This window comes from Lycorma delicatula, chromosome 3 (assembly GCF_047948215.1).
Source record: "Lycorma delicatula isolate Av1 chromosome 3, ASM4794821v1, whole genome shotgun sequence".
Taxonomy (NCBI): Eukaryota; Metazoa; Arthropoda; class Insecta; order Hemiptera; family Fulgoridae; genus Lycorma; species Lycorma delicatula.
In genome coordinates, this window is record NC_134457.1 from 217,574,336 (window position 1) to 217,599,484 (window position 25,149).

Here is a 25,149-nt window from a genome sequence, read left to right on the forward strand (position 1 = left end):
ATATTATTTTTAATAAGTTAAAATGAATTTATTATTAAAATGAATTTGTTTGTTTTTTTTTAGAAAAATCTATGTATATAAAAATGAATGTTTGTCTGTTTGTATATCTCTTATGCTTTCCTAAACCGTTCATCCGATAGCGATTAAACTTTGGGGAATGGTTGGACGCATGCCAGGGAAGGTTTCTGAGTTAGTAAAATACGGGGGTTTTCCGAAATTTCCGAACTTTTCCGAATAAATCCTAAAATAAACTAAAAATGGTGTAAGTTAGGAGTATGAAGCCTTTATATCTCGGGGACCAATAGAGATATAGAGGTGTAATTTGGTGTATAGTTATCCCGTTAAAAATTATGAAAAACGTGTTTCGGGGTTATCCGAAATTTCCCGAACTTTTCCGATTAACTCCTACAATTACCATGCTTAGATTATGATAAAATGAGATATTTTTAAAAATAATATTATACTTTAAAAGAGTTCATATGAGGAGTTCATATGTGGGTGCCAGACTTAGAATTGTAAGATAAAGGTGATTTTATATTTTTAAAAATGATAGCGTACTTAATTTAAATCTGTTATTTAAAAAATTAAAATATAAGACTTTCGATAGTAGTGAACATTGGATTCCGACATTTTAATTTTCAACCAATTTCAACGCCATTTCTGTGTAGATATGCCTCCCAAAAAACGAGCGATCGGTCGTTCTACGTCTCAAGCACGAAATAAAAATGCAACACGAGCATCAGAAAAAACGAGCAACGAGAAGCGTGATTAGAATCCAATCGAGAACGTAATGTTCGAGCCCGTTCATCAGAAGCAAACGAGCAACGAAAAGTGAGATTGGGAAAAATGGAAGGGAAAAATCGGAAAAGGGAAAAAGCGAAATAGGGAAAAATCGGAAAAGGTAAAAAGGGAAGAGGGAAAAAGGGGAAAAGGGGAAAAGAGAAAAAGAGAAAACGGGAAAAGGGAAAGGTTAAATTTTGTGAAGTTCCGTAAAGTTCTATTTCTTAATGTTTTATGAAACTGTCAACTGTGTTCATTTAATGTATATCTATACTCAAATCTAGCAATAGCGAAGCATTGCGAGGTTTGCTAGTATTTTATATTTAAGAAGAAGAGTTCAAACAAAGTAAGAAAATTACCCGTTTAAAATTCGATATTATTTTTCTATCATTTATTATAAATGAATGTACCATACCACCGGTACCGATAATTTCCGCAATTATGATTACCTATTGTGTTTTTAACAGTAGTTAATTATAACAAGGTAGGTAGGTAATTATAACAAAAGGAATATTCAAATGTTGTAAGGGATAAAAACCTATTGTTTTGTTTTTAATAACCATTCACGTAATATGTTGAAATAAATTAATCTGAGGGAAGAAATCTGAAAACAAAGGATTAAATAAAAATTTAATTCTGTGCGGTAGAACATTTGGTTAATACACTTTATTAATTTATATGCTATTTATCTTTTTATTGCTTAAAAAGGAATTATCTAGTGAAAAATATCCGTATGAAATTATTTGATTAAATAAAACTAATTTTTTTTTTTCTTTTATTTAATTTGAAAGGTATTCCTGACTAAAGAGTATAATACCCTGAGGCTCCACTGAAAGGTCAGAATGACATTTGCATCCGCAAATTTGAATCTTACAGACCTTATATTTAGCGAACGTTACAACTTAAAACTGTTCTCTCGTAACGCTACAACAATAATTTGGCTTACAAGAAACTGAATTATTGTACTTTAACCGGCCTTTTAATAAATATCCACCAGTTTAATTAATTTTCCTGCCAATTATAAAATAAAATTAATAGATATTCCTTTTATAAAATGTTTCTAATTTTACAGAATGCTTCAAATGTAATGATATAAAATTAATATTATTCGGTCGATGAGTTTTATGTATTTATAATTATTTTAATGTTACATACCCAGAGTTTGGTGCATCTTCTTTTGACGCTTACAAGTATTTGTTCAAACGATTTCCATTATTCTCTTCTAAAATGTTTTATTTCTGAACTTTATGTTTATTACTTAGCGTCTTCTTCTATTTAACTCGTCTTATTATTTTTAAATATTAATATAGGATTCATTAATCTATTTTAGGTAGATTTCATAAGAAAGCTACCTGTTGTAAAGGGTACTATGATTTGACTTCCGGAAAAATGTCCACATATCTTTGCGATTCACATCCCCAAACCACCGTCACTCCAAATGTTTATATATATATCAATATTAATATCTATATATTTCACTTTCTTCTGGACTCAATAACTGCCGTAAGTTTGCGCCAAAAACTTTCAAATTGATACATAAAATTTAACGACAAAAAATCTCGATCGAGTTCGTTACTGGGCAAAATCGGACCATGAGGTACGAATTGGGGATTTTTCGAAAAAACAAAATATCGCTATAACTTTCTTATTAAGTAAAATGTCGAATTCGTTTAATGTTCCTTCTATTCTTTGAATAAGGACCTGAAACTTATTTAAGTAAAGTTTTTTGATATCGCCAACAATTGGCTCAAGGGGTGAAATAAATGGAATTTCGAAGACAAAAAAATCACACCTCCCTTCATAGGCACAGTATCGAATCGATTTAAATAGGGCGTTAGTTCTGTAAACATTACCTAAAACGTCTGTCTGAAAGAATTTTTGATATGACCAACCCTTACGGCAAGGGTTGACCAAAACAAAAAAAAAATAAATAAACAGAAAAACAAAATATTGCTATAGTTTTCTTATTAAATATTGAATTCGTTTAAATTTCCTACTATTCTTTGGATGAGGGGCAAGGGCCCTCAGAAAAAATGGTGTTTCAAGGACACAAAATATCATAGCTCCCTTAATAGGCACAGGATCGTATCCGTTTAAAGTGGTCGTTAGTTCTAAATATTACCTAATTAGTATTATTTTAATATCTAAATATTATGTAAATATTACCTAAAAATCTTTTCTGAAACAATTTTGATATGAACAACCCTTACAGCAAGGGATGACCAAAATATTGTTGGAATTGTAAGAAGAACAGCCTTCCCATATGCTTAATATGTGAAACTTGTGTACATATGGATCCATTGTCGTATTGAGTGAATTTATTTAAACTACCGTGACTAGTACTGTGTATAATTTAAATTTTGCGAGTGACGTTATTTTATTGCCAAAAAGTTTGATTTTTCTGTGTGTTATCTTTGCTTAATATGAAAGTGTGTAAATATGCCTAGACTTTAGAAGAAAAGTTCCGTATAATCAAACAAGGTAGGGTATCTAACGTAAGTAGTAATACCTACTTATGTCGGTAATGTAGGCCTATTGTACCTTTAAATCATCTTCTCAACATTACTGTTGTTAAGTTATACATGTTTTTAAATAAAACTTTCTGAAAAAAATTCTTTTTTTTATCAATACAAAGAGACAAACCTAGAATCTCCCGGTAATTCTCAAATAGATGTGTTATCAAACAGTTCAGGAAAAATCATAAGGAAGTTTTGCTAAATTTAGCAATAGCTTGTAATCTAACGAGAAAACATAGTGTCCGTAAAACATGGAAAGTAATTTTGATAGAGCTTGTACGATCAGAGTTCGCCTACCCCTATTTTGTCCCGGTGAAATCTACTCGGCGCGCCGAAAGGAATTTTTTTGTTTATATAATTAATTATATATTTTACGACGCTACTTTAACCAAGGTTTTATCGTGTTTTTTTTATCAGTTCCGGAAAATGCTAGGGATGTTTTTTTTTTATTTACAGAGTAGTACCTATTATTATGCTATCAATCACCATCTTTCAGCGGTAAATAAAGTACTGTTATGTACCGTTCAGAATAGAATATTTATTTTCCTCTAAAATCTTTCAGTAAATATTATCCGTAGCCAGTAAATCAAAAATATTATCCCCGATGAATAGAGGAAACGAGACATCCCGTTTGAAAATTTAAAAAACCTCAGTGAAAGTTGTGTACAATTTTGTTTTAATTTTTATTGTAAATTCTTTGATATTTTTTACTAAAATTTATTTTCGCTTGTAAATAGTGAAAATACAACGACGGATAACGGAGTGTAGTTACCCGGTTAATGGTTAATATGGAAAAGAAAAATTTTCACGGAAATTTGTTATAAATTCTATTTTATTCTGCTTAATTTTTTTTTACTGATGTACATTCTCAATCCGTAAACTAATAAAAGTTTTATCAAAAGAAGAGAGTGCATAATTTTTGGAACTATTATTTTATTTGTTGTACGGTCTATTCTAACTAAACAAACAACTATCTAATATTAAACTAAAGAGGACAGCCTATATTAGTAAATGTTTAAATAAAAAAGTAAAAGCCGTATCTCCGATTTCTATATCGTAAATTGCTATCTAGGATCAGGTAGGCAGCCTCCTTGCCTAAGATACCTTGGCTCGCCCGCATACAAGAGAGGGAAAGTCGGGATGATTCCGATGATGACTCGTAGGACCCTGATGGTATGAGAGGGCGTGTTGAAGGAAAGATGCCCTTTCCATTTTGCATGCCGCAAAATGCATGCCTGGAATCTAGTAGGTTAGGGCCGGCAAGGGCAGCTGTCCTGGGGAGGGGCATCTGGGATATCCAGAAGCGGAAGTCGGGCTGTTTGTATGATCCAGGGGAGACCCTAATGGGAGCCTCTCAGGGGGGAGTCCAAATCAGGGTGGGTCAATCTGATGCCACGACACTCCGGAACGATTGAGGTAATGCTTTAAAACTGTACCGATCCCTCTGGGAGTGACCAAAAAAAAAGGAAGCGATCATTGGTACAAGCGTATCCACAGACATTCTAATTGATATAAATTACGTAAAGACTAGGTATTTATATAAGACATCATACCGATTTCATCATACTTTATTTTTATACAAATACACGTAACTGAAATGTTAAATATATAAACGGAGAATTATTTTAATCGAGAAACGCAATATAATTTCGCGTAATCTTAAATTAGATTATATTAATCGATTTTCTTACTCTTCCAGAAACGGAGCGACCGACCGTCAGTAATCGACAAAATTTTTCTAATACGGCGAAGGTGTGAAGTGTATAAAACAATATCGGAATACCGACGTGTAAAATCGAATATTGGAGTTGATTCAACAAGGAGTTTTTGTACATAAATTGAGTACGGCAATAGTTCTAGAAGTATGTACAAATAGTGGTAAGTATTATTATTTTGCCTAACTAATATTAATAACCTAATTATTATTATTATTTTGTTATTAGGGTCTCTCTTTCTTTTATTTATGACTAGACGTAAGAAGAAGAGTGATAATGATCTACGTGAAGGAGAAGTATCATCTCCGCCTCGCATCCAAATCCAAAATGTTCCCCGTTAGAATATAGGCCAGGTAGTGATGAAATTTTTACATAGTAAAAACTCATTCTTTATTACAAAGAACAGAAGAGAGAGTTTATTTGTTATCGGGGTCGGCTAAATAAATAAACAAAATTTTTTTGGTTAAATTATATTACGTGGAATTGTACTGTACTAAATGGTATTCTTTTTAGCTGAAAAATAAAGCCTGATAAATTTTTTTTGATAAGTCTTATTCGTTTAGCCGATTCTGTACTTGTAAGTAAGTCCAATGACTGGATGAAGCGAAGAAAACTTCCATTCTGCCAATCTTCTGTGACTAATTAGTGATATTTGGATTAAAGTTTTCAATTTTGGCCTTTGAACCAGAATTTTGTGTTCGATATCCGGTTTTATAAGATGATTCACAGGTTGAAATTTTTAATTATTATATTCATATCACAAATCTTCTAGTTTTGTGTGTTAATTAACCATTAAGGGAAAACATTCTTTAAGAAAAATAAAAGAATAGATTTCGACTAGCTTTTTTATATCCATTAGTTTGTGTTATTAGTAGCATCCTGGACGTTTTCACGCATGCGCTGTTAAAATCTCTTTACTATAATCTCATAAATTTTATTTAAAGTCAGAAAAATTTAAAATTAAGATAATGAAATATTTTTAATATTCTTATTTCTTAAGCGCAAACAAACACTTACCTATATTTTCAACTCCAAGTGCATTCGCTTTTGATTCTTTACTTTTATCATCTCTGTTACATACATCACCAGTGTTCTTCCACCATTTGTCATAAAGAATTTGAATAACTCCTTTTTCTTGTAATTCTAGAATCGCTAAAGAAATCTTATCTCTCCAGGGCGATCCTGTAATTAAAAATAATTTCCATCAAAAATAAAAAATGTAATATTAATACACAGTAATGATTTTTATTTCTAACAATTAATTATATTCAAAGTAAATGATTTCAAGATTATATTTCAGTGTCATATTTATTTTTTAAAAAAATATCCGGGTTCAAGCTATTTGTTTACATGAATTTGACTCAAAATTCCTATCTAATTTCTTACATTAGGACAGTAAATAATATTGTATTTCTGTCGATCATAACAATCTCTTTTTTCTTTAAATATCACGAATCGTTTTTTAAAGTTACGGAAATTGGTTTACTCATATTGCCTAGGGATTTACTAAGAAGTTTGATCTCTTTCGTAAACTTAAAGGATGTGAACTGTATCTTATTCCTACAACATGTAACGAAAAAATTGTATTAGGATTACATTTCTCTCCATTTACAGAATTTAAAATTTTTGAATAATTTTATGAATTTGAAAACTTAATCATAAATGATAAATTAAATATTAAAGAAATATCTTGAAATGTTAATAACTGCTTTACAAACGCATTATTTTTCTTTTTACTCTAATTTTATGATATTTATTTTCAAAGCAAAAATAGGCTTTTTTTCCTTATGGGGAGGAAAAAGCTCTTCCAGCCGCCGTCAGGCCCTTACGCACAATTAAGTTACTTTATAACAAATGAATCTTGTACCGCACGAAAAATGCCAAGCCAGACCGGGATTCAAACTCAGAATTTTCCAGATGAAAGAATTAAACAATAAAATTCCACATTTTTTCGTTATAGTTTTTAAGTTTTGCTTATACAAATATTACGAGGGTTATTATTTTTTTCAAGGCCCGATCGGTCACGAAATTAAAACCACAGTGAAAATAAAAAAGACATTTATTTTTTACAAGTACTTACATAGTTACGCTATTTCTCTAAATAGTCGCCACTCCGATTCAGACATTTGTCGTAGCGTGGTACCAACTTTCCAATACCAGTGATTTAACGAGAAAAATTAAAATATTAACATGAATAGTGAGCGTAATTACTACTAATAAGTGATTCACTCCGTGGAGTACGCAGGAGGGATGGGAAAATACCTTCTCGTTTATCTGACACCGGCATCATCATCATCATCATCATCATCGATGCTGGCCGGTAAGAAGCGACCGGCGGGTCCGCCGACTACTGCAGTTATGGTTAAGGCGGAAAGGCGGACTTTTGCAGATCTTCTCCGCTCGATGAAAGGGGCAGTTTCATTAGGAGAAACCGGAGTCCTCTCCGTCCGGCAGGGCCAACGAGAGGACCTCCACTTACGGGTTTGGTCGGACAGTGGCAAGGCGGACCAACTCAGCAAGGATATTGCCGAAAATTTGGAGCGTGCTACTACGCACCTGGCTGGTAGGGGCGAAAGAAGAGCCCACGTCCTGGTTAAGGACGTGGATGCCCTCACATCACAGGATGAATTTCTTCGGGGAGGCTTCGCAAGACGATAGCTGAGTCGGCCACTATTGATGTCCTGTCAATGCGGCCAGCCTACGTCTTCATTCAGGTGGTTACACTGGCAGTGCCGCCAATCATGAGGGACAAACTACTGCCTGATGGGCGAGTTTTGGTGGGTGGTCTGTCGTGTGGTGCGGCGTACATCCGACGACTTTCGCTTCAGATGTTGGAATCCAGGCCACAGGGCAAAGTTCTATTTTGGTACAGACAGAAGCGGCCACTGTTTCACATGCGGTAAGGCTGGCCATTTACACAAGGACTGTCAGCAGGACCCTAGGTGCTTATCCTGCAAGTTACATGGTCATGCGGCTAGGGATCGGGGATGTAACTCACCGGGTTGGTCTAGTGGTTAACGCATCTTCCCAAATCAACAGATTTGGAAGTCGAGAGTTACAGCGTTCAAGTCCTAGTAAAGCCAGTTATTTATACACGGATTTGAATACTAGATCGTGGATACCGGTGTTCTTTGGTGGTTGGGTTTCAATTAACCACACATCTCAGGAATGATTGAACTGAGAATGTACAAGACTACACTTCATTTACACTCATACATATCATCCTCATTCATCCTCTGAAGAATTATCTAAACGGTAGTTACCGGAAGCTAAACAGGAAAAAGAAAGGAGTCGGGGATGTAAGGTGGCTCCATCGACATCTGGAACTGGTTCTTCGTAGGAACATCATGGTGTCTCTGAGAGACAGCCCCATCCGCGAGGGGGTGGGAGGTCTCGGTCATCCGCTTACGATGAACGGTTGGGGACTCCCTTGCAGTACCGTTGGGTGAAAAGTAAGACCTAGTCCCGGTGAAGGATCCTTTCGGGGGTTCGCCATTAGAGGCAAGGAATAAAGACCGAGTCCCAGCTATCTAGCGGGAACTCGAGTTTGTTAGAGGCTATGGCACCCCTCGGAGTCTAGTTTATGTTTCGTTGCGAATCCGGTTCCGGGGGGCGGGAATAAAGAGGAGAACAAAAAAAAAGTGTTTCATGAGGGTATTTTAACTTCTGTGGAACGGTCTAAAATAGATTCTGCGTAAAATTTTTTATAACATTTTATATTTATTAATATATACAGTAAAACTTAAGTTTTATGTTATATTTTTGTATACTACAGTATACAAAAAAAAAAAACTTTTTTTTTTGGAGATAAGTACAACAGAGAATTGTTGATTGTGATTAATAATAAGGTTTGGTAAGAATAAGTACCAAAAATAATCTTTCTGAATTATCATTTCTAGGGACACCATACACCAGATACCACTGTCTGTCGAGAAGGTACTGGTTCTGCTATTATATTTCTGTTGACTTTTTGTGGCGAAATCCATAAAAATTAAGTTGATCTCAAACTAACGAAAGATTTAAATTTTAATACACAAAGAAAGGATGTTGCTGTGCAATAATAGAAGAACGGTCTAAGATAAGATTTAGTCTTATAAATTTTGTAAAATGTGAAAAATTAAATATCTAATGCGTAGCTGCTAACAAACTGAAAACGGTGGTGCCCTTAAGTGAAGGGTAGTGACTTGGAGGAGGTTAAGGATCCATATGTTCAAATGTCAACAGAAGTGGCTAGGCAAACTATCCTCTATCAAAGTTATATGTCAGCTGCCATTTTTAATTGAGAAGATATACAGAGTGTTTTGGGATATATTCCCCAAACTTCAGGTATGATTCAGGACAACTAAATGAACAAAAACGTATATATCGAAAGTCCTATTTTGGTCTGTTTTCCTTCTGGACGCCATTTTGTGATTTTCAACAAATTAATTATTTTATCTTCAATATCTTTGTAATTAGTTGTTTGATCAAATATTTTCTTATTACAAAATTTATTAAGTATTTTATTTTAAATAAAATGATACCTCATTTGTAAAACTACGTTGATAACCAATTAAATCGGCTTGCACACGGTAATGCAAGTTGATACTTTTTGCCGGTTTTTATTTCCTTCACTAAATGTAATAAAAATTATTTATAGTAAGCAATAATAGTAAATTAATAAAAATCATCACCTTGCATTTCGGGGTGCAAGCTTATTGCAGGTTTCAGTTGTCTGCAACAACTCGATTGTTTGTAAACGGATTTTTACAAATGAGGTATCATTTTAGGTAAAATTTTTACCAAACAAATAATTATAAAGATATTGAAGATTAAAAAACTAAGTTGGCTCCCATTTTAACATTTTTGAAGGTGACATTTACAATTTTTTTTTTCTTTTGTTGAATAAGATACTAATTTCAGAATCGCCAAATTTGATTAAAGTAGGTTTATCCGTTTCTGAGAAATAAGTTTTTTGTTGAAAATTATAAATTGGCATCCAGAAGGAAAACAAAATAAAATAGGGCATGTCGATATGAAGTTTTTTGCTCATTTGGTGTCCGGAATCAGTAGCTGAAGTTCGTCCCAGAACACTTCGTATGTAAATTAAATGGAATATATATTTTTTTTTAAATTAAGAAAATTAACACCGAAATACAGATTAAGTAGAGAAAAATTTTTAATTTAAATACGAATTAGGAAGCTGTAAGGTAAAAGCAGAAAATGTGAATAAGGAACTCTAAACCAACCCAGAAAGAAGTAAGATAAAATTGTAGGCTTCTTTACACTGTATGTTCAAAATGAAAGAAGCATTATTGCAGCTAACGATCATATTTGAAACAGAAGCGTTGAAGGCTAGTATGGATTAATTTTAATTTTATGGGCTTGTTATTCTTGATATCTCCAAATATCTAGCGAACCTTTCTTTAGTTAAGCCCCGTAGGCAGCCGGCCCCCGTGGCGCGAGTAGTATCGTCTCGGCCTTTCACCCGGAGGTCCCAGGTTCGAATCCCGTTCTCATACACGCTACAAAATCATTCATCTCATCCTCTGAAGCGATACCTAACGGTGGTCCTGGAGGTTAAAAAAAACTCGTAGGCAGCTGCCTCTCTTGTTCTTGTAGATTGTTACATTCTTGTATGGAACTTATGCAACAATATAATGACAGTCGGTATCCCGAGGAGCGGTTTAGTGATAACATATAACTGTTTTGGCCGTGCCTTGAACTATCAACCGTCATTTTAAAATAAACAAATGTATAAAATTATAATAGAATTAGACAATAGGTTATAAAAATGCGTTCTGTCGTATGAAATCTTAGTTTTATGTTAAGCATATAATCGGAGAATTGAATACTTAAAAATTGCAGAAATTGATTATTAGGAAATGAATTATAAAAACAAAAATCAAAACACCTAGGAAAATTTAATTTAATACTTTTTAATCAACTGAAAAAATGTGTTCGATTTGTATGTATTATTATTATTTATTTTTATCTGTGTTTAAATCCTTACTCTTCACTAAAAATGCAGATATTGTTATATCTTATTGAAAAATATGGAGGAGTTCAATTGAGAATTTACGCTTTTCTTTTGAAAACAGCTAGGCCTGTTCTTAGACCTAAGCCTAGGCCTGGTTTTACTTAGGCTAAGGTATAACTTACTAATTCAGGTAAGACCAAGTTATCAACCGTAATTTAAACAGGCAATTTCCTAAACATTATAATGTTCAAAGGTTTAGCCACATTCCAATTGAAGTCCCTATCATTTGTTACAAAATAAAAACGTAAACATACAAAAACCATCAAAATAAGATTTGACGGCTATGTTTTTTTATACGAATTTAAAATCTGCAAATTAAAAAAAGCGATGGTTATAAAAAACAATGACTTAAATATAAAAAACATCTTATTCAAAAATGAAATAATAGGTACGATTTACTGCTGATTTTGTGTACAATGCTGATAAATATTTATGCTGTATGCATATGAATGTTGTTGCATATATATTGTTAGGAAATGAACTACTCTCAAATAAAGTTCAATTGAATTTATGAAATAATTTTATATTTTTATGGTATAAAAAAACTTATATGAATAACGGTAATTTACTGTATAAATTGTAATCCTTCTATTATATATTTTTTTATATTGATTTATGTCCATCGTATAATAAAATGCATAAAGTGTAAAAAACATTGTATAAAATGTATCAACTGAACACTGCGGCTGCACACACACACTTCTCATCGGCAGCTCGACTTGAAGTCGACTAACTTTTTTTTTCCTGTTTAGCCTCCGGTAATTACCGTTCAGATAATACTTCAGAGGATGAATGAGGATAATATGTATGAGTGTAAATGAAATGTAGTCTTGTACAGTCTCAGTTCGAACATTCCTAAGATATGTGGTTAATTGAAACCGAACCACCAAAGAACACCGGTATCCACGATCTATTATTCAAATCCGTGTAAAAATAACTGACTTTACTAGGACTTGAACGCTGGAACTCTCGACATCCAAATCAGCTGACTTGGGAAGACGCATTCACCACTAGACTAACCCGGTGGGTTGAAACCGATTGACTTGTACTGTTCAATCCCCACTACAAGTACACACGTAACTTAATATATATATATATATATATATTTATTTTTTTATTTAACTGTTCTTTTTTTATTTCACTGTTCACATGCAGGACGGAGTATCACCTGAATCACTTTGGTGGAATTGGCATAGTGATACACATAACCACTTCATTTCTAAATTTTTTTAGCAAGCCTAACGTAGGAAGTCAGTTATTCTTATGAATTGTTATACGATTTTTATTGTATACGATGACTAATTTCTCATGTTAAGTCATCTACCATCTTTCCGGTAACAATACCGATTTATATATAATTCGTGCATATGATTCGCAAAATAATTTAGTAGATATGATTGGATTATCTCGTAATAAATATTAGATTTAAAAACAAAATCAAGTGAAATATTATATGATGTGTAATGATGTTAGACTGATACCTTAAGTTCAGTATATCTTATATAATTTACGTATTAATATAATTTATACCTTGTACAAAAATTTAATAGAGGAGTGAATAACCAGACCATTACCTGGTTATCTAGTTAATCTCGATTACAAATTTAACAATTTTTAAAGATGATGTAGCATTATTTAGCTAATGAATATATATATGTATACTTATACATTGAGAACACACACATACACACAGACATACATATATATATATATATATATATATATAATGGAAATTAATAAAAAGAAAAATTAATGATCGATTAATTCAATGAAATGAATTTATAGTGAACATCATTATTAATCGATTTTTGTTTTGTTTTATAAATAGTTCACCATATGAATTTGACGATTGTACGTGGGAATATGAAATAGACATCTTTTATACGTGAAAATTTTATTCCTGTCCGAGATTCGTGTACGGAACTTCCGATTGTAAAGCCGAAATTTTACCATTGAACTACAGAGTTCGGTAATTAACTTAATAATAAATTTATACGTTCAATTTTCGATTAAACGTTTCGCAGTAACATATTAAAAAACCTTTCTGTTTTACTTTTAGAGTGTTACATGGTAAAACAGACTAAATGTATCATTAACGGTAATCAGTCCAATGGACCCCATCACCAATTTTTCATGGATTGGGTTTCTCTTGCGTTCGGAAATAATAAAATGTAGGTTAAAAAATTCTGTACGTACGCATTTATATTTACTATGTAGTGTTTTATTTTAGGAATGCTTTAACTTCTAATTCCGAAATTTATGGTTATAATTTTTTATTTACAGAATTTTAGGATTAAATCTTTGAAAAAATGCATGAAATTTATGGAAAATTCTATGATCAAGGATTGCTAATTTTGGAAGTGATAAAATTTATTTAAAATCTAATTTACGTGTTTTTATTAGCTTATAAATAATATCTACTTCGAAAGTGTGTTGAATAGCAGAGGAAGAACAAAACCAAACAGATCGTTCAATTGAAAAGAGTATGAGAAGAAGGAATAGAATTGAAGTTATTGAATTAAGAGGCAAACTAAAAGGGTAGTGACGAAGAGGAAGACCGTGAAAAAGGTGTAGCGTAAAATTAAGTAGGATATTACATCTAGGAGTGCAGAAATATAGGATTATGTTGGATAGATAAAAGAAAACGCCAGTTTTGATTAATCACGTAACGTAAGATGATGAATTAGGTGAAAAAGAAATTCAAATATATTTCTCTCAGAGAATATCAGTCGATACATGTACGGGCATACTAAATTTTATTTTAAAATTTTTATCCGTTTTTGAGGTATAATTATTTCGTAAGAGTACAAACAGACCTGTATATACGAGGAGAGGATATATAAAACCAATACAAAACAGGTTACCAGAATTGTATCGATTCATTTTTATTATTATAATAATATGAAAATTCTGTACGGAGTATAGGCCTACGTTTTTGCTAAAGCCTACATCCTTTACATATTCATACAGAATAGCCATGACGTACATGTATTAATTATCTATCAAAAATACAACTTATTATCTTTCATATAAGAGAAAATATTTTATTTGTTTCATCTGCCGGTTTGAATGAATTTACGTTGGCAATTTATACGATCATATCGAAGTAGACTGATCTTTAAAAAATAATTCATTTATCCATTCCCACCTGACGTCGAGGTTAAAAGAAGGGCATTAAAGGAATGCGATTTATTAAAAAAAATTCATTAAAAAAAATATTTGCCTCTTGTTGTTACCATATAGGGGAGGAAAATAATTGAAACCTGTTACTGTGAAATCTCTTATTTTTTTGAACGTATTTTATACATCGTATTTTTCTAAAATTATTTCTTAATTTTATTAAATACTAGCAGAAATATCAGATATTATCCTGATATTGGTCGTTATTAATTACTACTACTCATAAAACCGATAAATAATATTTTGTTCTCGGAAAAAAAAGGTTATAAGATCAAATAGACACAAAATACAAATTGTGTAATTTTTATTATGCGTAAGTGGAATAATTTTAATCATCATTAAGGACTTATTTGTTTCAGAAAAATAAACGAAAATAATAATGTTAAAGCTCACAATTTTTTTTATGTGGTTTAGGGAACTTCAGTGCACCTTGGTATTGCAAAATATTAAAGAAGCAAAGCACGACACCGGTAAAATAAAGAAAACCACTTTGGTATTTTTCAACATCTAGAGGTTCTTAAAAAAAAAAAAAGAATAAAATAATAGGTTACACAATTATGTATGCAACTATATGAATGTGTGTGTGTGTGTGTGTGTGTGTGTTTGTTTGACCTTTAATTTGACTTCGTATTTCAGAAACAATTTATTCTTTTCTCACAAAAATGTTTTATCTTCGCTCGTGGGTTTTTTGGTCTTCAGTCATTTGACTGGTTTGATGCAGCTCTCCAAGATTCACTATCTAGCGCTAGTCGTTTCTTTCGGTATACCCCTTACATCCTACATCCCAAAAAATTTGTTTTAAATTTTTAAAACGTTGTCTGGCTGCACAATTTTTCCCTTCTACCTGTCCCTGCAATATTAAAGCGACTATTCCAGGATGCCTTAATATGTTGTGGTCTATAAATCTAATATGTGGTGCTTAATATGTCTATATGTTATATAGACATATAGATCTCTATATGTGGTGGTCTATATATTTGTCTCTTCTTTTAACTAAATTTTTCCAAATGCTTCTTTCTTCATTGATTTACCTCAACACCTCTTCATTTGTCATTTTATCCACCCATCTGATTTTCAATATTCTCTACAGTATCACATTTCAAAAGCTTTTAATCTTTTCTTTTCAGGTACTCCGATCGTCCAAGTTTCACTTTCATATAAAGCGACACTCCAAACATATACTTTCAAAAATCTTTTCCTGACAGTTAAATTAATTTTTGATGCAAACAAATTATATTTCTGACTGAAAGCTCGTTTCGCCTGAGCTATATCGGCGTTTTATATCCTTCCTGCTTCGTCCATCTTTAGTAATTCTATTTCCTAAATAATGAAATTCTTCTACTTCCATAATCTTTTCTCTTCCTATTTTTACATTCAGTGGTACAACTTCATTATTTCTAGGACATTTCATTACATTCGTTTTATTCTTGTTTATTTTCATGCGATAGTTCTTGCGAAGGATCGTCAGCAAATCGTAGCATCTTTATCTTTTAACCTTGTAAATTGTTCTTTAACATCATTAACTGCTAGTTCCATGTAAAGACTAAAAAGTAACGGGGATAGGGAACATCCTTGTCGGACTTCCTTTTTTATTACGGCTTCTTTCTTATGTTCTTCAATTATTACTCTTGTCGTTTCGTTCCAGTAAATGTTAGCAAATGTTCTTCTATCTCTTATTTGAACCCTAATTTTTATAAAAATTCTTCCAAATCAGCTGATTTGGAAGTCGACAGTTCCAGCGTTCAAGTCCTAGTAAAGTCAGTTATATTTACATGGATTTGAATATTAGATCGTGGATACCGGTGTTCTTTGGTGGTTGGGTTTCAATTAACCACACGTCTCAGGAATGGTCGACCTGAGACTGTACAAGACTACACTTCATTAACACTCATACATATCATCCTCATTCATCCTCTGAAGTATTATCTGAAAGGTAGTTACCGGAGGATAAACAGGAAAAAGAAAAGGTCTATAAATACCAAGTATGTTGGTTTGTTTTTCTTTAATCTTCATTCTACTATTTATCTGAGCGCTAAAATTGCTTTTGTTGTTCCTACACTTTTTCTGAAACTACTAAGCTACTAAACTCGTGGGCTAGGAGGAAAATATTACTGTAATTTTTTTTTGAAAATCTGGTTTATGGGTAGAAAGATGTATTTACATATCGATAAAAGTTTTATCTCTAAGAAAATTTACTCTTGATTGTTTTAATAAGCAACTGTTTTATATAGGCTAATGCCTATATAGAATGTTACATAATCGGAAATCACTGAAAATAGAATCGTTCAAAGTTCTATGAAAAAAAACACTAACACCCCTAAAAATTTACATTTAGAAAGTTTTCTTTTTACTGTTCTTTCTATGGAATAAAATTTTTTTAATATTATTTTGCTCTTAGTGACGGTAATACACCTCCTATCATAACAAATAGAGTTCTTTTAAACTTATCGACTTCAAACTTTTTTTAATTATAATTTTGAAATGAGGCGTTATCAGAATGGAAATATTATTCAAACTTTATCAAAATGATGGAGGGTAAATTTTTAAATGTATTTCAAAATTAACTTTTCTGTTTAAAGATGTGTTTTTCCCTCTTTATGATTATATAAAAAACTAACTGAATTTGTACTAATTTTACGACTGATTTAACAAATTATTTTACTACTTCTTTTTTTTATCCGCTGTTCTCGTTGTTATATAATTAACATGTAATATAATTAATATATAATAATATAATTAACATTATATAATAAATATACAAATTGAAAGAACAATCACCACGTTGTAAGAGATGCAAAATAAAATAAAATTCATTCTGCGTTAACAAAAAAATTATGTAGATAGAAATATAAATATATAATAATATATAAATATATAATAATAATATATATATACATAATAATACTAATATATAATATAAAGTTGAAAATTATTAATATTATTTCAAGTATTTATTTATGGACAATGAATTATTAATAAAGGTTTTATCTGTCAAGTGTCAAACGAAATTTGATCAAACAATAGGAAAAACGTTAGCTTCATCGATTATCGATAGAAAACGTAAGGTTAGCTACAAAAACTGACAATTAAATAATCCGGACGGAAATTACAGATTATATAAATATTAATCTACAGAAGATGACTGCAATATTAAAGAAAGTGACGAAGAAGAAAATCAAGACATATCTATGATGAAAAATGAAATGGAAATAGCAATAAATAAATATCTGCAAGAATCTGAAGAAGCGACTTCCTCTAGTCCTCAAACATTAAAGAACGAGTTTTTGGTCTTAGAGGTTTAGTAAATGCGCATCAACAATATGGAAAACTGATAAAATTTTGGGGGCTAACGTAATTAAACGGACAAGAAAAATTATGTTTACCAGCTGAAATAAAAACTCTTATTAAATTACCGATATTGAAAAATCTTGATAATTGATAATGCGCCAAATTAAAACATTCTATGCCAGTTATATTAAGTAATATTTTAACTCGAATAGTTAATAGAAGTAAGATAAAAGAGTTTTAAAAAGTACTCAGATTACGTAACAGAACCTTTTTTAAAAACTTCTGATATGTTTATTTAGAAAGAGCTACAGATGCAGAAAAAAATTTAGCCGATCGATAGAATTCTTTAAAAACACGGCAGAGTGTCATTTATGTGCTACTCAAATTTAGAAGCAACTGATTTTATGAGAGTCAATATAAACAATTACGGTGCTTTACGTAAAGTTAAATTCAAATAATTACAGCCGTTGTTATATAAAGAAGATGTTTTTGAAACAGGATCAGAGTCGTTAGAAAATACATTACGAGTATACAGTACTCATACAGTAGACTGTATATTCATCTACAGTATACTGTTAGAAGATTGATAAACTTGTGGAATTGTTTATTATTCGTATAAATGAACCTATTGGATGGGATTACACATTGTTGTTTATAATTTTTCGGAAAATTTGTCTAATTTTGTAACATTATCTCAAAATAAGCTGTAGGAAAAAATTTTATTAATAAAAAAAAAGGAATTGTACACTAGTTTTTATATAAAAACCGACTTTTAAAAAAAACAGGTTTTCGAATTTTTACCGGTAAAATACAAGACATATTTACAAAATAAAATTAAATAAAGTTTTTATTTTCTTTTTATTTATAACAATTCAAAAATTCAAAAAAGTAAAACATAAGGTACATGTAGGTACTTTTTTTTTTTTTTTTGTCTTCAGTCATTTGACTGGTTTGATGCAGCTCTCCAAGATTCCCTATCTAGTGCTAGTCGTTTCATTTCAGTATACCCTCTACATCCTACATCCCCAACAATTTGTTTTACATACTCCAAACGTGGCCTCCCTACACAATTTTTCCCTTCTACCTGTCCTTCCAATATTAAAGCGACTATTCCAGGATGCCTTAGTATGTGGCCTATAAGTCTGTCTCTTCTTTTAACTATATTTTTCCAAATGCTTCTTTCTTCATCTATTTGCCGCAATACCTCTTCATTTGTCACTTTATCCACCCGTCTGATTTTTAACATTCTTCTATAGCACCGCATTTCAAAAGCTTCTAATCTTTTCTTCTCAGATACTCCGATCGTCCAAGTTTCACTTCCATATAAAGCGACACTCCAAACATACACTTTCAAAAATCTTTTCCTGACATTTAAATTAATTTTTGATGTAAACAAATTATATTTCTTACTGAAGGCTCGTTTAGCTTGTGCTATTCGGCATTTTATATCGCTCCTGCTTCGTCCATCTTTAGTAATTTTACTTCCCAAATAACAAAATTCTTCTACCTCCATAATCTTTTCTCCTCCTATTTTCACATTCAGCGGTCCATCTTTGTTATTTCTACTACATTTCATTACTTTTGTTTTGTTCTTGTTTATTTTCATGCGATAGTTCTTGCGTAGGACTTCATCTATGCCGTTCATTGTTTCTTCTAAATCCTTTTTACTCTCGGCTAGAATTACTATATCATCAGCAAATCGTAGCATCTTTATCTTTTCACCTTGTACTGTTACTCCGAATCTAAATTGTTCTTTAACATCATTAACTGCTAGTTCCATGTAAAGATTAAAAAGTAACGGGGATAGGGAACATCCTTGTCGGACTCCCTTTCTTATTAGGGCTTCTTTCTTATGTTCTTCAATTGTTATTGTTGCTGTTTGGTTCCTGTACATGTTAGCAATTGTTCTTCTATCTCTGTATTTGAACCCTAATTTTTTTTAAATGCTGAACATTTTATTCCAGTCTACGTTATCGAAAGCCTTTATTAGGTCTATAAACGCCAAGTATGTTGGTTTGTTTTTCTTTAATCTTCCTTCTACTATTAATCTTCTACTCTTAATGTAGGTACATACATAAAATTAACATATTAATACCCTTAAAAAAATCAAAGAAATTAATAAATATCCTATATTTATGTAAAAATTATTTTATTTCTTTCTTTGTTTAATAAAATATGACTTAAAAAGTAAAGAACATTAATGGATTTATCGCTTAGTCGGATCCTTATTTTGGACACAAAATTACCAGAAATAGAAAAAACTCGCTCACTTGCTACTGAACTGGGCTTAATTATCTTTAAAACATTAAATAATAAATCTAAATTTGTTCTTCTATTTGTTGTCTTTAGACCATAAACTCCTTCTTATATGTTTGAGGACTAGATGAAGTCAATTTTTCAGATTCTTGCAGATGTTTATTTATTGCCATTTCCATAGAATTTTCCATCACAGATTTTCTATTTCTTCACTTTTTTAATAACGCAATCATCTTCTGTAAAATAATCTTTGTATAATCTTGATAATATCCGTCCGGATAACTTAATAATATCAATTTTTGTAGCTAAGAAGAAATTTACTACAAGATTTTATCCAAACGGTCTTATTTTTTTTTTATCCTCCGGGACCACCGTTAGGTATTGCTTCAGCGGATGAGATGAATGACAATTTTGTAGCGTGTAAAAATGCCATGCCTGACAAGAATTCGAGCCCGGGATCTCTTGATTAAAGGCCGAGACGCTACTACTCGCGCCACTGTGGCCGGTTTGTCTAAACGGTCTGTGAAGTATGTAAACAGAGAAGCGTTACTAATTCCGTGTGTCTTCTTTCTTCAATTCGTGACTTTATAGCGTGTAATAATTTGCAATTAATTTCAGTTTTCATATCTTTTCATCAAACAAAAATTTAAATATGCCTTCACTTGTTAATAAATTCGCGTCTTATCTGCCTAAGATTTCGGCTGCTAATTTTATTGGTCCTAAAACTTTAAGATGCTCTACAATTTAGCAATATTTTTCTTCATCTTCATTCCACATGTGAGAAGAATTAAAGTCATTAAGAGTTAAAACAATACATTCTTTTAAGTGTACAAATCTTTTTAACACAGCCCCTAAACTACTCCATCTCGTTTAATAGTCAAGAATCATATTTAATTCTTTTCCGTATTTCTGTTTCACGCAATTCTGAAGAATGGTATTTCTGACAAGGTATTTTCTAAAATATTTTCAATTTTTTTCTTATTTGAGAAATAAGATTTTCGTAATTACCTACTAATATAGGAATAGGTAATCTATAATACTCCATGTGAACAGGGTCTAACTCCTCGTAGTCATCCTCAGACTCGTTATATGCAGAGTTCTCAGTTGTAGCATTTACATCTGTTTTAACTGGATTTTTATTTTTATATATACCAGTAACTGCTAAGTTTATGGCATGTGAATAACACAGTTGATTAATTATTAATGATATTTCGCCAAACTTTTTCATAACAGCACTACCATCATTTGTTGATGCAACTATATCTGTTGCTAGATGGAAATGAAAAATTTTTAGCTACTCGGAAACAAATTTTAATGTTGTCTTAGCATAACAATAACTTACTATCGGAGCCAATCCTAAATTAAAATCTTTTTCAGGATGGTGTAGTTGATATTCAAACATCGATTTCTCTTGCTAGTCCATTCGTCTAGAGTTATAGAAATATTTTTCCCATCGTTCTTCATACAATCTTAATTCAGTTATAGTTTAATTTTTTATAGTTTCATAAAATGAATAAACGAGATTCATTACTCGTGAGTTGTTCTGTGGTAAGGAATAGCCTCGTTGTTGAAATGACTCTCGTATGAAAGAGCTTGTTTTAATGCTGTTAGTGAATAATCCGTCCAAGACAACAAGTCTTGATACAATTTCTTCTAAACTATTCCTTTTCAGGAAGTTAAAGATGCTGGATTATTTTTATGAACTCGACCCGGCATCAGATAATTTTTTGTCCATTCTTTCTTCGTAGACTGTTTTTAAATGATTGTGGAGGCTGCTCGTAGATGATCTTTTGCAAGTTAACATTTTATTACAGTAATTACAATGCGCCTTATCTTTTTCAACCTTTTTCAAATAATTCTACACATCTGACATTTTGGATTAAAAAAAAAAAATAAATAAATAAAAATACTTACGAATCAATATTTTTAACAGTATAAAAATTATAATAATATCAGATGAATAAACACTGCAGTCAGTGCCGTGAAATAATAAAGATGGAAATTGGTTCTGAATTTTATCTAAATAATCTCAACACATTTGTTTACGTAGATATCGAAAAAACAGGTCAATTACATACTCCTACAAATAAAAACTGGCCCACTGGGCCCACCGCACGCATCGATCGGACGGTGCACAATGCAAATAAATGTCTAGTCAGCATATCACGTGTTTTCGTGCAATCGCACTCCACTCCAGTATATAAAACTCCAGTACATACAACTTGCTTTGTACTATTTACTTACATTAAAATCATTATTGCGGATTAATATATAAGTGTTGTGAATAAATTTAAAACCGGCTTTTTTTACTGAGAAAAAACGGTTTGCGAATTGCATAATTTGTTATTTTAAAAACCGACAAACCCTATTATGCACTAAGAATAATTTTTATTTGTTTTATATTATGTTATATTATTGTATTATGTTAATAGTTTATATTAATATATGTAAACTCTGCCCACATTAAAATAAATATTTGTGTACATATTGTAACAACAGTATAACGGATTCCTTCTAATTTAGAAGAAAGTATGAAAAAATAACAACGAAGGAATTCAGAAGGGATCCTTTTCTCAGGCTAACAAGTCGGTTTAACACTCGTTCTTTATAATACTGACAATGGCACACCTCCAACAATGTTGTTCGACGAGAAGGATTACCGGACCAGAATAGCAATTTATGGGAAAATGTAAAGGTGCGAACGATAATTCTCACGCTTCAATAGTTACGGAAATGGCGGTTCTGCAGGTCAGAGTATATAGGACTGCTCGGACCAGGGGAAAAATCAGTTTGAAGCGAAATTATAGCATGAAGTGCTGCAAGTTGTGTTCGACGCGATTGTAAGATGGCGTTGTCAGTCAGAGTATAGTAGAACAACGAGTAAGTGACGTCACAAGCATTCCATGTGGACAGTGGGTGAATGCAGGAAGTTGTTCGGTGTATTACTGGTATAATGAAAGTGACAGTTTTAAATTCGTTCATACATTGTAAGGGTAATTTATTGTTAACAGGAAAGCTATTGGCAGTGAATAGAGTTGTTTGAACTCCATTCAAAACTTAGATTAGACTTGTCAAATTTAATATTGTTATTAATGTTAATTAGGTGTTAATATTAGCGGTCATTATAATGCCTTTTGTCAATGGGACTGTATTCTAGTTTTTATGATTCAACTACCTTTAAACCAAATCCTGTCCTTACTTGAAATAGTATTTTTCATAATGTAATTTATTATACTGTTATCATTATTGTTGTTATTTTTTATTTTTAGTTATTATTATTAATATGATTGATTTGCCATATTTTCTATGTTCTTAAAACTAATAAATTGTTTTTATATAATCATTTGTTTTGTTAATCTTTCACTATCCTCGTCGAGCCGCGAACACCCAACAATATTAAATATAAAATAAAATATATAAAAAAATATTACACTGATATGATAAAAATAAATACTTTAAAAAATAACTAACATCAAACACGGAGTAAGAAGTAAAAAATAATACTTTTTCAATATTTTTTGACAAAAAAAAAGGATTTTGTTAATTGATTATAATTGGTAAGAATTCAGTTAGTCAAAATGTATAGGAAATTTTATTATTTTTTTGAGTGATCTTTTTGGGGGAGTGGGTTCTATTCTTTTTTTAAACTTTATTTTACATTAATTTTGTTAGTTTATATAAATTATGGATAACCTTTTAAAGAAATTGCCGTATGATTGCAAGAAATGAAAAAGTGAGAAAATTCAAGATAACATTAAGGTAAAGAGTGTAAAGAAATAGGTTATCGAGAGTGAATCAGGTCTCTCTCTGAATTAAAGAATTATGAATTAAATGTTACTTTAGTCGTCCAACTCATTCAATTCCAACTTTTAGAAACTTAAAGTTTTCGACTTGTATAGTATGTGATGGTAAATTATCGTGAATTTTTGAACAAAAATCCTTTAAATATAGAATGACATTATTATTATTATTATTATTATATATATATATATATATATATATATATATATATATATATACTATGAAATGGTTATAAAGAAAAGAAAGAGGAATCTTCTGTTTAGACAAAGTAATATTCTACTGAAGTTGTCTGTTAAAAAGTTTACAAAGCGTCTACCAAAGAAACTTCAGTTTAAAATAAATATTAATGTTTGAAATCTCTACTTATTATGAAGTGTAAGGATTTAAGATTTAAAAAGAAAACTCACACAGGTTTTTAATTAGGGTATAATTTAAACAACTGGAACGTAATTTTTTTCTTAAAAAATTAAAATTTAATTATAATAGTTAAAATGAACAAAAAAAAATCAGTTTAATGTTCTCAGATTTTTTTATCACTCGCCTTGTCTACTATGGACGAGTCATTCTTAAACGATGGCATCGGTAATTATCAAACGTTTTTATATAGGTTATAGTTTAACAGGTTTCTTTTTTGCCATTGGATTCTCCATTCTATTTTATTTCATGGATCCTTTAACATAATATGTAATATTGCGAGGTATTCATAATTTAAAAATTATAAGATAATATAATCTTCTAATTACATAATTAATATATTATTATTACTTTTATTGACGCAGCTCTTTAGTCTCTACTATTTTACAAATAAAATAATAATAATAATAGTGTATTTTTGAAGAATTTTTTTATTTTAAGTTTTTTTAAATTTTTTTGTCTTTAGTCATTTGACTGGTTTGATGCAGCTGTCCAAGATACCCTATCTAGTGCCAGTTGTTTCATTTCGGTATAGCCCCTACATTCTACATATCTAAAAATTTATTTTACATATTCCAAACGTTGCCTGTTTGCATAATTTTTTCCTTCTACCTATCCCTCCAGAATTAAAGCGACTATTCCAGGATGCCTTAGTATCTGGCTTATAAGTCTGTCTCTTCTTTTAACTACATTTTTCCAAATGTTTCTTTCTTCATCGATTTGCCGCAACACCTCTTCATTTGTCACATTGTCCACCCATCTGATTTTTAACATTCTCCTATATACCATATTTCAAAGACCTCTAATCTTTTCTTCTCAGGTACTCCGATCGTCCAAGTTTCACTTCTGTATAAAGCTACGCTCCAAAAATTAAAAAAAAAAAAAAATGTTTTTCTGACGTTTAAATTAGTTTTTAAGGTAAACTATATTTCTGACTGAAAACTCGTTTCGCATGTGCTATTCGGCATTTTATATCGCTCCTGCTTCGTTGATCTTTAGTATTTCTACTTCCCAAATAGCATAACTCTTCTATCTCCGTAATCTTTTCTCTTCCTATTTTTATATTCAGTTGTCCATCTACATTATTTCTACTACATTTCATTACTTTCGTTTGCTTTTGTTTATTTTTTTATTTTTTTATAAAAAATAAATTTGAATTTGTGTTTGTTAGTAGTATATA

The 25,149-nt window shown here is 31.1% G+C and overlaps 1 protein-coding gene across 1 annotated transcript in view; it reads right to left on the reverse strand.

The window, feature by feature from the left end:
• Positions 1-25,149, reverse strand: part of LOC142321310 (glutamate receptor ionotropic, kainate 2) — a 520,894-nt gene that overhangs the window by 38,447 nt on the left and 457,298 nt on the right. Inside the window, exon 15 of the mRNA XM_075359304.1 lies at positions 6,029-6,193. Within this exon, the coding sequence (XP_075215419.1) occupies positions 6,029-6,193 (165 nt within the window). The remainder of the gene's footprint in view (positions 1-6,028; positions 6,194-25,149) is intronic.